A 16,363-nucleotide genomic window follows, 5' to 3' on the forward strand; every position below is an offset into this window, starting at 1 on the left:
GGAAAAAAGGTTTATAAAAATGAATGCTTTCCAAAGCATTCATGCCCTAAACTGATATCTCACTGTTGGCTACTTGCCGTATGGATAAATAACCCTAACTTGCATAAGACTCCTGTAAGAATGCTCTTTGTGTTCTTGTTCACAGCAGCTATTACAGCAAGATGTGTCAGCCGGTGAACAGACAACGTATAGCATGTTCCTATGTTGGGTGCTAAGCACTGAATGGAAAATGAACATCTGCCTGGGGGAGAACCCTGCAGGCACAGGGTAAAACAAGGAAGCTCAGTACAAGCTAATTCAACTGTGTAAGGCATTGATATGAACTCTGTGACGGCTGAAGGTAGGGAGATGAATGATGAATGAAGGGTTGATACCTGGAGCTTTGGTGCAGGGATGGCAGAATGAACAGTAACAGGTTCATGGACATAATCTTTACCTCTTGCTGCACGGTGGGTATGTTTATTGGAAGTCAATGAATTGTGAAATTATGAGTTGTGCCTGTGGAGCTGGGCCCATGGCTTAGTAGATAACAGGCTTGCTTTGAAAGTGTGAGGAGGACAGTTCTGAGTCCCAGAGCTCCAAGGCTGACTGTGCATGGCAGTCCCAGAGTGAGCTGGCTGTCTAGTCAGACCACACAATGAGTTCTGGATTCAGCTGAGGGGCTTTACCTCAATGAATGCGGTTGAAAGTGATTGAGGAAGATGCCCAACATAAATCTTAGGCCTCTACAGGCACAAGCACACACATGTACCTGCACACATGTGCACATACATGCACATCAGAAAAAGAAAAACTGTTTATACCCATCACTTTATTCAATCTTGACTTAAGATTATACACAATAAAGTCTATGGGGCTTGGGCCCATGGGTGCTGGAGTTTGTTTTTCTGTTGTTGTAATAAATTAATGTAATGGCCAAAAGCATTTTGGAAAGAATAGGGTTTATTTCAGCTTATACTTTGAGGTTTACCACTGGAAGAAAGTCAGGACAGAAGCTCAAGCATGAACTGAAGCAAATGACATAGAGGAAGGCTAATTAAGGCCAATTCAATGACTCATGGTTTCTTAGTTAATCCAGACTCACCTACATAGGACGTGTGCAGCCTGCCATGGGTGGGCCCTCCATCAATTATCAAGGAAGATTTTTTTCTTACAAACATGGTCATATGCCAATCTGTACATCTTCAATTGACTTCCTAAGTGACTCTGGGTTATATCAGCTTAAAAATAAAAGCTAGCCAGTGAGGTAGGTAAGGGTGCTTGCAGCCAAGCCTGATGCTCTGAGTTCTACCCCAAGGCATATATGATAGAAGGAGAGAACTGCTTCCCACACTTTGTCCTCAGATGCAAAGATACCCATGGATACGTTCACACAGGCATGTATGTATGGTTTTTTGTTGATTTATTGAACACCATGACCAAAAACAACTTGGAAAAGAGGAGGTTTTCTTGGTTAATTAGCTTTGAGCCATAAGGTTCTAGAAGTGGGATCTTCGGGGAACCCACCAGGCAAGTTAAATAATAAACCTGGGGTGGGTGCAGAATACATTATGTAGGGCCAAAGCTATGTCCATCTGAAAAATTATAATCAGGAAAGAAAGAGGAAGAGTTTGCAGACATTGAGTAACGTTTCCAGGGAAAGTTTGGTTTCATTGATTCCCAGAAGACCTTTGCTTCCTATGTGATTCTCTTAGTATTTCAATGAGAACCAAATCTCATAGATGAGAATTCTTTTCTTTCTTACTTAGAATGTTAGCTTTTCTCTTTAAACAGCTCCAAAAGTGAGTTGACCAGTATGGAGTTTTGACTGATAGGGAACTGTCAAGGTACTAACAGAAGAATCATAGGATACAGTCAAACCTGCTTCTACTTCACGATACTCCCACGGGCACAAGAGATCTTTAAACACAAGTGGACATGACTTCTCATTCACTTCTGGAGTCCTCGTTGCTAACTTCCCCCACAGTCCATTTGGCAAGTGCCACCTGGCTCTGCTCAGTAAGGAGAGTGTCACATGTGTGCCCACCTGAGGTTCAAACCGAGGAGTTTGTTTTTCCCTGGCCGACTTTTCTTTCTCGGCAGACCTCTCCTTGCCTTTCCGTGTTGTTTTGGGCATTCCTACAGATTTCTGCCCTTCACTGACAGCATGGGAATCTGGGCTTCCCATGGGAGCTGGTTCTTCATGTTTCTCTACATGAGCTAAAGAGACACAAAAATGGAGACCAGTGAGACCTTACATGATATCAAGATCTTTTCCTGTAGGGACGAGGCAAGCACCCTAGAAAGATGCTTCATCTAAAGAGGTTGGATTCCTTTCCTTGTAAACAAATATTTCATAAGAGATGGTCAATATTTTTACATAAAATTGAGGAATAGTTAATATGGCATAAACTCTATTTGTGTATATAAAGCAGTGGGCTTTAGAATACTCAGGCTGTGTAGCCATCGGCTCACTGGCCAGTGTCTGCCTGGTGGGTGCCTTTTATCTCCACAGCACACTTTACCTGATTGTTACCTGTGCTACACAATTCATTCATCTCTGCTCTAACCTTTACTATCTCCTTCCTTTTCATTTGGGATTGATTTTCTTCTCTTTCTCTAGTTTGCTTTAAAAGGAAAAAGCAGGTGATGCTGGAATAGCGGTCCACCATGCTGGAATAATGGTCCACCACGGCAGGGCTGGGAACTGAGCCCTTGCTCTCCGCAAGGGCAGTTAAATGCTCTTTAACCACTGAACCCACCTCTCTAGACTTTGTTTTTCAGGTTTTTTTTTAAAAAAAATGTAGGCAATTATGTTAAGACCAGGCTGCTTTTGACACATCTATGAACTCTCCCACATTAACTTCTTACTGCCTTTTAGTTTTCTTGCATTGCGATCAGAAAACAAAGCTCCCCCGTTCCCTGCCCAGTCGTTTAGACTCCAGGTGTTGCTTCATCAGCTGCCATCTCCCTGATGCTGAGGCTGTGTGAAGAGTGTGTGTTCCAGAAGTCAGGAATAGAGAATTCTTTTCTTAGGGTAGGTTGTTTGCCATGTTATTCAAGCATTTTTATAATCACAAATTGTTTAAATTTCCTTGCACTACCTAAAGTGTAGTAGTGAAATTTCCAGCTAGCTGTAGAATCAACCATTTCTTTTTTCAACACTGGCATTCATGTCATGCATTTTAAACTAGCTGTTGGATTCAGGTGTTTATAATGGTTTTGTTCTATGGACATGTGGTCTCTTCAGCGTTACAATATAACAAACATACCTGTTTTGGTTTTAAAATCTATTTTTTCACAAGAGTATCACCATTCCATGTTACAGAACATACAGAGTATGACCTACCTCAGTTACTATTTGTCATCTGTGTTCCTTTCTTTTGTCATAAAACTCTTTATATCTTTGATATTAATGTACCTCTCATGAACATATACAGTTATGTCATGTTTTGTTGTAATGCACACTTAAGTTACATTAATCATTAATCCAAAACGAAGGATTCAAGTCAGGTATTTTAATACTTATCTTACTATATATCTCATATATTTTTTGTTCCTCTAATCTTGTTACTACCTTCTCTTGCTTCAAAACCATACTCACTGCTGCAGCATTTTAACTCCCTCAGGTTTTTGGTTTTCTGCGCATTTTCATTTTCTTCTTGGTATTTCTGAATAAGGCTATAATTAAAATGGTGCTTTATGACAAGCTTGTATTAATATCAACTTAACATGACGTTTCTTACTATACAAAGACCTTTTCTCTTACGTAGTTCTTTTCTCTTGGTGTTGATAAGAAGTAAACTTGGTCTGTATTCATACTGCATGCCTTAAACCTAATTGATTAATTCATAGGATACAGTCATTACTGCTTGAGGTTTGCAAAAAATCTGCATGCATTGGTAAGCAGGTATCAGAATTAGCTGTGGAATAGAAAACATCTTACTAATGCAAAAGTTATAGATGTTGTGACTCATGCGCATGCGTGTGTAATTAGAAAGCTCTGGGGGAAGGAACCTGCACCTTTGTGGGGAAGAAGTGCTGGGTGAGAGTACCTGCTGATGACAAGAGTTGAAGAAGCCTTTTCTGTGAGGCTCTTTGCATTTTAACTCCACCCAGTGTTCAGTAGAGGGGAACCCTCAGTAGATGAAGAAACGTCCACAGAGATAGAAGTGCAAGTTCTTTTTTATGATTAAGTCAGTGCTTTGATCTGTATCCCTAAAAACTGAAATCTGGTTGATATTTGAACATTCTTGTAACTTCTAAATTTGTTTAGGACAAAGTACATGTTTGATAAGAGACTTTCTTTTAAGCGAAAACCAAAAACAAAACAAAACAACAACAAAAAAAACCATACACACACATACATGTGTATTTTATAATGTATCTTAAAATGCTTATTTTATATAACTACAAAATATAGTTATATTAAATAGTATATTAATAATAATGATAATGGCTGGAATATTTTGTTTTGTCAAAGTCTTTTTGGCTTGTATTCACAATGACTCATCGTGTAGTTCTCTCCTTACTAAAAAAAAGGCCAACAAGCACTTTACCACCTGAGCCTCTAAAGCAAGCGCTTTTGATAAAACATTATATGTTTTAATAGAAAAATTGGGACTTCAAAGGCCTTGATTATCAACATAAGGAGGCGGCATTTTGAGAAAAGAAGTTGAGAATGACAACATTGCCCATCTGAAGGCATAAGCCACTGAGAACTCACAGCTTAAGACCCTCCTGCCTCGTATTTCCCTCAGCGACTCAGTCAACAGCTGTTTTAGTGAACTGTGGGTACTGAAATGAACAGAAGGTGGCGCTACTGTCTTACTATAGCATTAAGCCATGCTTCCTAAAAATAATAGCAAAAATACCTTAGGTTCGTCCCATTGGGGCTCACAGAGACTGAACTAACAATGAAGCAGCATGTGTGGGTTAGACCTAGGCCACCTACACATATGTAGCAGATGACTAGTATGTTCTTCATGTGGGTCCCCCAATAAGTGGAGCAAGGGCTGACTAACTCTGTTGCCTGCCTTTGGATCCCCTGCCCCTAGCTGTGCCTCAGTAGGAGAGGATGAGCCTAGTTCTGCTGCTTGGTGTGCTAGGGTGTGTTGGTACCCATGGTGAGGAGGGAGCTTCCATTTTCAGAGAAGGGGAGAGGGAGCTGGGAGAGGGAGGTATGACCGTGGGACTGGAAGGAGAAGAGGGAAGGGGCTGCAGTCCACATATAAAGTAAATAAGTAAATAAATTAAGGAAAAGGAAGGAAGGAGGGAAGTGAAGGGAAGATCCTAGGTCAGATATATCACTGTATCTACTGTATATTAGATCTGGGGTTGTTTGTTTTTTCAATCTTGGTTTGTTTATTTGTTTTGTTTTTGTTTCAATTCTGGGTTATAAGGATGTAAAGTTTGAAAAATATCAAATCATAAAGTTATTCAAGAGAGAAGGAACTCCCACAGTGCTCTCTAATTTCCATACTCAAAAGCTGAAGTAAGTGTGTCTGTGTTGAGTAGTCAGTGCTCTTAGGTTCTGAGCCTTCTCTCCAGTCCCAGCATGAGATATTTTTGAGACAATGCCTCACTATGTAACCATGGATCACTATAGTTTTGGAGACGACAATGGCCTTGAACTCACATCCACCTGTCTACCTCCTGAGTACTGGGATTAAATATGTGTGCTTTCAGGGTCTAACTTCATTGTTATTCTTCCCTAACGGCTATGAGAAATACAATCATAAGTCATCTGTATTTCTTGAAAGGTTACAACTATAATTCATGCATAAGTTTTGCTAAATACATGAAACATGTTTATGCAAGGCCTTAATGAGGAAATACTTTTATTTTTTCATAAATTATGAAGTAAAATATTGAAACATAATATGACGAAAATATAAGAGACTACAGGGTATGAGCGATGACGGTTTAGAATTTTGTGGCCACCTTACTCTCCAGTGTTTAGACTGTAAGTGGCGTGAGTAATACTTGAGGTGTGTGCTGGAGAGATGGCTCAGGATTAGGAACACTGCTGCTGTTGTACAGGAGTGGACTTTTGTTCCAAGTACCCACATGGAGACTCACAATCAACTGTAACTCAGTTCCAGGAGATCCAATGCCCTCTTAAGACCTCCACAGGCACCACACATGCACATGGTGTACATACATACATGTATGCAAAATACTCATACACGTGAAATAAAATAAATGTTTTAAGAGAAGTTAAGGTGACTTACCTTTGATGTCAATTTTCTCCATGTCTTTTAGTGCTTGAACAAATGTCAGCTGAGTTTCATTCAGAGGCCAGCTGTTAAACAACACCAAGCACTGTATGATGTACTTGTAGCACTGTGAAGGAAAAGGTGTGAATCAGGACAACCAACAGAGTCTATACAGTACATGCGTCGAAAGACTTATTAGGTCAAGCTTATAGTGTGCAGTTTTTCCCAGTTAAACCAGCAGCATACCTGAAACCCACCTTTTCTTCATAATAACTGTGGTGCAGGACTAGAAAGCTCTCTAGCTTCCGATAGACAAGTCACCTTTTCTCCCTTCACTAATAGTTTCACTTCTGTTTTTAATTAGTCTTTCTTTTTTTACTGGCTAGTTTTATGTCAACTTGACACAGGCTAGAGTCATTTGAGAGGAGGGATCCTCGAATGAGAAATTTTCTTCTTAAAATCAGGGTGCAGACAAGCTCGTAGTACATTTTCTTATTTAGAGGTTGATGTTGGAGGAGGGCCCATTTCATTGTGGGTGGGGCCATCCCTGGGTTCTACAATAAAAAAGATTGAGAAAGCGAGAGAGAGAGCAAGCCAATAAGCGGCATCCTTCCATGGCTTCTGCATCAGTTCCTGTCTCCAGTCTCCAGCTCTGTTTGAATTCCTGCCCTCACTTCCTTTGATGATGAACTGTGATATACAAGAGTAAGTCAAATAAACCTTTTTCTTCCCAATTCACTTTTGATTTTGGAGAATCAACTATGCTTAACAAAAGACTAGAAACACTCAAGAAACCTTTGCTTTGCTAGAACAATGAATCCACATGTGTAGAGTCTTCCAAGTGATACTGGTTTTGAAGGCAGGAAGGGGTCATGGACAGCAGCTGAGGTTTGGCACACGAAGAGGCCGGAAGAGGTCACTGGTGAAGGTGCAGCCTCAGTGGCAGGTTAAGGTCTAGGATGGAAGGGGTCAGCAAAGAAGTTGAGGTTTGGCGCTAGGAAGAGAGGCTAAATGAAGCTCTTGGTGAAAATACAGCCCGGCTGTGGCAGAACCGTAGTTAAGTGTGGCCCAGCATTGTGGAGATGCCAATGCCACAGAGTGAACATTGAGAGCAGAACAGCATTGGAGTGGAGCCTCCCTGAGCTTAGAAGACAAGCTGTTTGTGCTGCAGAAGATGAAGCCAGGGAAGTGACCCAAGCCCTTTGGAAGAGCCCAGACATTGGCCATTAAGTTAGTTAATTTAAATTTGGTTTTGTTTGGATTTGATTGTGACTGTGCCTTGGTTCTTACAGACCACAGTTGAGAGATGGATTCTAAAAGACTTTGAATTTTAAAAGAGAAAGGTGTGAAATTGTGTGTGTTTGAATTTTTAAAGATTGTGGGACTTTTAAACTTCTTTACTTTCTTACTTTACTCAAGTTACTTCCATACTACCCAATATCAATTATCACAAGAGATGGTTAAGTACAATGGCTCTCGACCTGTGGATAGTGACCCCTTTTAGGGGTAGAATAACTCTTGCACAGGGGTCAACCATACCTGATATCCTGAATATCAGATATTTACATTAAGATTCATAGCAGTAGCAAAATTATAGTTAGGATATTGAAACAAAAAATAATTCTATGGTTTGGGGACACCATAGCATGAGGTCATGCTATGAAGGGTCATAGCATTAGAAAGGTTGAGAACCACTGGTTTGGTATGTCTTATATTTGAAAAGGGAAGTTCTTTGTGCTCTTCCTTTTTAATAATGACTTATTCAGATTATAATTCACCTTTATACATTTTAGAGTAATTTCATGGAATGGTGAGGGCTTTTATCTGGATTATGATTGCACTGAATTTCAAAGTTCATTGCAGGTTACTTGACAGATGGGAGAGAAGTGTTGAGGCATGGTCTGTTGTTACGTATTGTAATACTAAGTGCAAGTGCCCAAGACCTAGTTGTCCCAGAGATGAGAGAGTCCGAACTTATATCCAAGTGATGTTATATTACCTTGCCCCCGAGTTATTTCTGATTAGTAAATAAAGATGCTGGCAGCCAATAGCTGGGCAGAGAGACACAGGCGGGGCTTACATTTCCCAGCTTGGGATCAGATGAGAACCACAAGGGCAGAAGGTGGAGAGAGGAGGAAGCCACCATGGGTTAGGTGAGTCATAAAATAATGGCCATGTGGGTTGGTTAATTGCAGTTAAGAGCAGCCCAGACAAAACAGGGCAAATTATATAATGAAATTATTGGCTGTGAAATAGAAATAACAACAAAGGGTCAATATTTGCCCAGCTCTTGTGCTGATTAAGGCTCACTGTAAATATAAAGGTTGTATGTCTTATCTCTGGAAACTGAATGGTTAAAAGCAGGGTTAAAAAATCCCAGATTGAGATTAAGAAAATTTACAATATATTAGTGTCCAAGCTGAAATCAGCCAAGTAGAAACAAAAAGGACCATAGAAAGAATCAACAGAAACAAAAGTTGGTTCTTTGAGAAAATCAACAAGATAGATAAACCCTTAGTCAGACTAACGAGAGGACACAGAGAGTGTTTCCAAATTAACAAAATCAGAAATGAAAAGGGAGATATAACTACAGATTCAGAGGAAATTCAAAAAATCATCAGATCTTACTATAAAAGCCTATATTTAACAAAACTTGAAAATCTGCAGGAAATGGACAATTTCCTAGACAGATACCAGGTACCGAAGTTAAATCAGGAACAAATAAATCAGTTAAACAACCCCATAACTCCTAAGGAAATAGAAGCAGTCATTAAAGGTCTCCCAACCAAAAAGAGCCAAGGTCCAGACGGGTTTAGTGCAGAATTCTATCAGACCTTCATAGAAGACCTCATACCAATATTATCCAAACTATTCCACAAAATTGAAACAGATGGATCACTACCGAATTCCTTCTATGAAGCCACAATTACTCTTATACCTAAACCACACAAAGACCCAACAAAGAAAGAGAACTTCAGACCAATTTCCCTTATGAATATCGACGCAAAAATACTCAATAAAATTCTGGCAAACCGAATTCAAGAGCACATCAAAACAATCATCTACCATGATCAAGTAGGCTTCATCCCAGGCATGCAGGGATGGTTTCATATGCGGAAAACCATCAACGTGATCCATTATATAAACAAACTGAAAGAACAGAACCACATGATCATTTCATTAGACACTGAGAAAGCATTTGACAAAATTCAACACCCCTTCATGATAAAAGTCCTGGAAAGAATAGTAATTCAAGGCCCATACCTAAACATAGTAAAAGCCATATACAGCAAACCAGTTGCTAACATTAAACTAAATGGAGAGAAACTTGAAGCAATCCCACTAAAATCAGGGACTAAACAAGGCTGCCCACTCTCTCCCTACTTATTCAATATAGTTCTTGAAGTTCTAGCCAGAGCAAACAGACAACAAAAGGAAATCAAGGGGATACAGATTGGTAAAGAAGAAGTCAAAATATCACTATTTGCAGATGATATGATAGTATATTTAAGTGACCCCAAAAGTTCCACCAGAGAACTACTAAAGCTGATAAACAACTTCAGCAAAGTGGCTGGGTATAACATTAACTCAAATAAATCAGTAGCCTTCCTCTACACAAAAGAGAAACAAGCTGAGAAAGAAATTAGGGAAAAGACACCCTTCATAATAGACCCAAACAATATAAAGTACCTCGGTGTGACTTTAACCAAGCAAGTAAAAGATCTGTACAATAAGAACTTCAAGACTCTGAAGAAAGAAACTGAAGAAGACCTCAGAAGATGGAAAGATCTCCCATGCTCATGGATTGGCAGGATTAATATAGTAAAAATGGCCATTTTACCAAAAGCGATCTACAGATTCAATGCAGTCCCCATCAAAATACCAATCCAATTCTTCAAAGAGTTAGAACAATTTGCAAATTCATCTGGAATAACAAAAAACCCAGGATAGCTAAAACTATTCTCAACAATAAAAGGACTTCAGGGGGAATCACTATCCCTGATCTCAAGCAGTATTACAGAGCAATAGAGATAAAAACTGCATGGTATTGGTACAGAGACAGACAGATAGACCAATGGAACAGAATTGAAGACCCAGAAATGAACCCACACACCTATGGGCACCTGATTTTTGACAAAGGAGCCAAAACCATTCAATGGAAAAAAGATAGCATTTTCAGCAAATGGTGCTGGTTCAACTGGAGGTCAACATGTAGAAGAATGCAGATCGATCCATGCTTATCACCCTGTACAAAGCTTAAGTCCAAGTGGATCAAGGACCTCCACATCAAACCAGACACACTCAAACTAATAGAAGAAAAACTAGGGCAGCACCTCAAACACATGGGCACTGGAAAAAATTTCCTGAACAAAACACCAATGGCTTATGCTCTAAGATCAAGAATTGACAAATGGGATCTCATAAAACTGCAAAGCTTCTGTAAGGCAAAGGACACTGTGGTTAGGACAAAACGGCAACCAACAGATTGGGAAAAGATCTTTACCAATCCTACAACAGATAGAGGCCTTATATCCAAAATATACAAAGAACTCAAGAAGTTAGACCGCAGGGAGACAAATAATCCTATTAAAAATGCGGTTCAGAACTAAACAAAGAATTTACAGCTGAGGAATGCCGAATGGCTGAGAAACACGTAAAGAAATGTTCAACATCTTTAGTCATAAGGGAAATGCAAATCAAAACAACCCTGAGATTTCACCTCACACCAGTGAGAATGGCTAAGATCAAAAACTCAGATGACAGCAGATGTTGGCGAGGATGCGGAGAAAGAGGAACACTCCTCCATTGTTGGTGGGATTGCAGACTGGTACAACCATTCTGGAAATCAGTCTGGAGGTTCCTCAGAAAATTGGACATTGAACAACCTGAGGATCCAACTATACCTCTCTTGGGCATATACCCACAAGATGCTCCAACATATAAAAAAGACACATGCTCCACTATGTTCATAGCAGCCTTATTTATAATAGCCAGAAGCTGGAAAGAACCCAGATGCCCTTCAACAGAGGAATGGATACAGAAAATGTGGTACATCTACACAATGGAATATTACTCAGCTATCAGAAACAATGCCTTTATGAAATTCATAGACAAATGGTTGGAACTGGAAAATATCATCCTGCGTGAGCTAACCCAATCACAGAAAAACACACATGGTATGCACTCACTGATAAGTGGCTATTAGTCCAAATGCTTGAATTACCCTAGATGCACAGAACACATGAAACTCAAGAAGGATGATCAAAATGTGAATGCTTCACTCCTGTAAAAGGGGAACAAGAATACCCTTGGTAGGGAATAGAGAGGCAAAGATTAAAACAGAGACAGAAGGAACACCCATTCAGAGCCTGCCCCACATGTGGCCCATACATATACAGCCATCCAATTAGACAAGATGGATGAAGCAAAGAAGTGCAGACCGACAGGAGCCGGATGTAGATCGCTCCTGAGAGACACAGCCAGAATACAGCAAATACAGAGGCGAATGCCAGCAGCAAACCACTGAACTGAGAATAGGACCCCCGTTGAAGAAATCGGAGAGAGAACTGGAAGAGCTTGTAGGGGCTCGAGACCCCTTATGAACAACAATGCCAAGCAACCAGAGCTTCCAGGGACTAAGCCACTACCTAAAGACTATACATGGACTGACCCTGGACTCTGACCTCATAGGTAGCAATGAATATCCTAGTAAAAGCACCAGTGGAAGGGGAAGCCCTTGGTCTTGCTAAGACTGAACCCCCAGTGAATGTGATTGTTGGGGGAGGGAGGCAATCGGGGGAGGATGGGGAGGGGAACACCCATAAAAAAGGGGAGGGGGAGGGATTAGGGGGATGTTTGCCCGGAAACCGGGAATAACATTCGAAATGTAAATAAGACATACTCAAGTTAATAAAAAAAAAATAAAAAAAATAAAAAAAATAAAAAAAACAAAAAAGAAACCAAAAAAATTAATTTTAGATTCCCCCCCCCAAAAAAAACCCCCACAAGCTATCCCTCTAAAATTGGTTTCTTAGTAAAGTCAGTTTTTCATCAAACCTGTGGTTTTCACCCAAACCATGTGGGATTCCAGACAAAGTCTAAAATATGTGCTAATTTGGCACTCATATTCCAGTGTTTATAGGCAAAGCTAAGGCACAGATGTGCCCCCCAAATCAAACAAGAGGCAGGCTCGATTGTCAGACTGGGGGGGAGGGGCTTCCCAAATGTTGCTCTATGCTGCCTTGCAGATGCAGCTTTATCATGCAGATGCTAAAAACCCCTGCTATGCAATGAAGCAAAGTCCTGAAGCTCAGAAAGCAAAAAGCAAAGCTGCACGCCTCTGGCAATCAAAAAAATTATAAAACGTTAAATAAATTAAGATGTCAACGCTGCCTTACGCAACTGGTTTCCTTCAACGTGGGCTCCACGGGAAAACTGGGACTGCACATGACACATACATGATTGCTTGATATAGCGTTATACAGTAAATAAAATGAAATTTAAATAAAGTTAAATATAAAAAATATTAATTTATATAAAGAAATACTAATCTCCAAATGGAGAAATAAATGACAAATCCATATAAATGTTTTTAAGGATATATGGATAAATGGATAAATCCAGGCCTTTGATCTCAATGCTTAGGACACAAAGGCAGGGGCAGATAAGTTTATTGTGAGCCTGAGGCCTGCCTAATATACTAATCCAGGTCAGTTCAGGCTACACAGAGAAACCCTATCTCAATAAATAATAGCTATGATTATTTTAAATTGTTTTAATTATCAATGTGAAGATGGGCATGACTTCAGTGGTTATAATGGAATTTTAAATCCTCTATGAGAGAGGACAAAATAGAGCAAACCTAAATAAAAAAAAAAAAAGAGGCTGCTAAATCAAATCAATCTATACTTTTGATGACTTTGGGTTGCTGGAGCAAGGAAATACTATTTGGGGAGAGAGGCTCTGTATTTGTGTTAACAGGAAATTTAAAATGGCTTTGTACTCCGTCCAAAGTAATAAAGGATCAAATTTGATAGAAAAAGGCTCCTAAAGACCTTGGCTGTAGCAGAAAAAGAAATAAAAAAGATCAAACAAGTCAGGTAACATGATTTGCTTATCCCTCTACATGGGAACAGCCCTGAAAGTGTCTGGACCATAAAAATGTCTCTAGCTCAAGCTATTCATAATCAATGGATCTTGTTGGCTACAGAGTCCTCAAAATTCATCATGGCATCATTTCAAACAGCATATTTATGTACAAATGTACATTGCAGCTTTAGTACATGATCACACTAACTCATAAAGAAAGACAGTTGTAGTTCACCTGCTCAAACAAGAAACACGAATCCATCCTTAACTAATCTGTTCACCTTGAACTCCATACAAATATCTTTATAGAACTGAATGTTGGTTTTAAGGTTTATGTATTACAGGATGAAACACCAAGAGGGCAGCTCTGACAAGATTCACCCTCGGGGATGCTGAAACGACCTGCTGTTCCAGCTCTCTGCATGATTCTGTCTCAATTAATGCTGTTTCCAGAGACTTGCTTTAGGAACAGCCTCAGAAAGGCCTGCTCATTCCTGATCACCTTGCCTCATGCAGCCTTTCCGTCATCCCGTCTTTCAGACTGATTCAGTCAGGACTTCAGGTAAGCCCTGATCTCTCTCAACACATAAAGGCTGGATGAAAAACTAATGCCAGCTAGCTTTATTTTGACTTAACTATTTTTTTCAATTTCCTTTTGGGCCCAAGATAGGAATTCATTACCCAAATTCAGCAGAAAGCAATTATTAAAAAACAAACAAACAAACAAACAAACAGCAAACCAACATTTTAATCTTTTAAATTGGAATGTATAGTTTTGGTTATTTTATAAATTATGGATATGTTGAAATTTTAAGGAATAATTTATAAATAATTATGGTCTTGGACAGGAAAGAAACAAAACAGGGAGCTTAGACTCAGGGATTTCTATCTTTTCTTTCCTCTTCTCTATCCTTCTTTCTTAGGCAAAGGGGAGGGGTTTGAAAATGAAAAATGGGGAGATAAAGTAATATTATAAGACATTAGACAAATAAGGATGGGTTATTAAATCTACTCTTTAAACAAAAGCATTTTGTAGTAATAATTTTACATTGATAGAGCTCTTTATATTTTGATGCAGAATTGAGGTTATATTTTGTTACATTGATACAGAACTCTTTACACTGATACAGGTTTAAGGTTTTCATTGGTATAAATCTTTGTATATTCATACAAAATTTAATTAATTTTGTTAATCTTAGATAGGCATTGCCCCTATGCAATACATTAAAAAAATACAAAATTTAATCCCAGTGCTTTTAACAAACTATTTAGGATAAGTAAGTAATGCAAGTTAATAGTCAGATAGTCAAACTCATGGTCATATTAGATACTAATTTAGTTATTTGCAGTAAAATATTTTCAAAGTTATTCAAATAGTAAATAGCTAAAAATCAGTAATGTGTAATTATTAGATATGCTCTATATAGACAGATGGTCTTCAAAAGCATCAGAGATCCACAGACTATGGCACTTAAAACTGTTTCATTATTAAAGGATCTTTTGACTATTATACAGATTTCCTACTGGTAGCACCCCAGTCTACTTTAAAGAAGAAAGTGAGCACCTATAATCTCCATATGGAGTTGCTATAATTGTTGAAAGCTAGCCACTGGGCAAGCATTTCATCTCCATACAGAATACTGTCTATAAAGGACAAACAGACACAATAGTTGATCACTAAGCTCTGATAAGGCAGGGTAAGTTAGTCCTTCATAATTCCTGCTTCACTCAAGATCCTGTGAGATGTTCTGGGCCAGATAGACTATGAGCAATACTGGGGACTGTCCAGGTGATAAGCTATCTCTGTCATTTCTATAATTTTTGAAGCTGTGTTCTATACTAACTACATACTCAAACAATATCTTTTCCTTCTCAAATTTCTGATGGGGTTGAAGACGAGTTAGTTATAGTCTCACAATTTAACTTGAGTTGTTTAGGATTTAATAAGATGTTCTATGTCTAAAAAGATGTTTTTACACAGAAAGACATACATGGTATGCACTCACTGATAAGTGGCTATTAGCCCAAATGCTTGAATTACCCTAAATGCCTAGAACAAATGAAACTCAAGACAGATGATCAAAATGTGAATGGTTCACTCCTTCTTTAAAAGGGGAACAAGAATACCCTTGGCAGGGAAGAGAGAGGCAAAGATTAAAACAGAGACTGAAGGAACACCCATTCAGAGTCTGCCCCACATGTGGCCCATGCATATACAGCCATCCAATTAGACAAGATGGATGAAGCAAAGAAGTGCAGACCGACAGGAGCCGAATGTCGATCGCTCCTGAGAGACACAGCCAGAATACAGCAAATACAGAGGCGAATACCAGCAGCAAACCACTGAACTGAGAATAGGACCCCCGTTGAAGGAATCAGAGAAAGAACTGGAAGAGCTTGAAGGGGCTCGAGACCCCATATGTACAACAATGCCAAGCAACCAGAGCTTCCAGGGACTAAGCCACTACCTAAAGACTATACATGGACTGACCCTGGACTCTGACCTCATAGGTAGCAATGAATATCCTAGTAAGAGCACCAGTGGAAGGGGAAGCCCTGGGTCCTGCTAAGACTGAACCCCCAGTGAACTAGACTTTTGGGGGGAGGGGGACAATGGGGGGGGAGGGTGGGGAGGGGAACACCGATAAGAAAGGGGAGGGGGGAGGGGGATGTTTGCCCGGAAACTGGGAAAGGGAATAACACTCGAAATGTATATAAGAAATACTCAAGTTAATAATAAAAAAAAAAGATGTTTTTAGAGTGCTAATACGGGTTAAGAAAATAAGTAATTTATATAAAAAATTCTAACTCACCAAAATAGGATAAATGATAAAATACTTTATCTAAATTTCCAAATACAATGGGTTGGACATTATAAATGTATACTTTATACTTTTCATAATTGTTATAATTGTATCCAAGAGAAAAGGAGGCTTTTATTGGACTAAAAAGGAAAACTGTTGAGGTTTGGTCCGTTACTATGTGTTGTAATGCAAAGTGCAGAACTCCAACACCTGGTTGCCCCAGAGATGAGAGAGTTTGCACCCAAGTGATGTCACATGACCTTTCCCCCAAGT

The 16,363-nt window shown here is 39.3% G+C and overlaps 1 protein-coding gene across 10 annotated transcripts in view; it reads right to left on the reverse strand.

Annotated features, from left to right (window-relative positions):
• Positions 1-16,363, reverse strand: part of Adgb (androglobin) — a 143,770-nt gene that overhangs the window by 15,636 nt on the left and 111,771 nt on the right. For all 10 annotated transcript variants that reach the window (XM_063280793.1, XM_063280794.1, XM_039098478.2 and 7 more), the window contains 2 exons: positions 6,213-6,324; positions 2,027-2,199 (listed from right to left, as the gene is read on the reverse strand). In XM_063280793.1, coding sequence (XP_063136863.1) covers positions 2,027-2,199; positions 6,213-6,324 — 285 coding nt within the window. The remainder of the gene's footprint in view (positions 1-2,026; positions 2,200-6,212; positions 6,325-16,363) is intronic.

The sequence above is a fragment of the Rattus norvegicus genome, chromosome 1 (genome assembly GCF_036323735.1).
Source record: "Rattus norvegicus strain BN/NHsdMcwi chromosome 1, GRCr8, whole genome shotgun sequence".
Taxonomy (NCBI): Eukaryota; Metazoa; Chordata; class Mammalia; order Rodentia; family Muridae; genus Rattus; species Rattus norvegicus.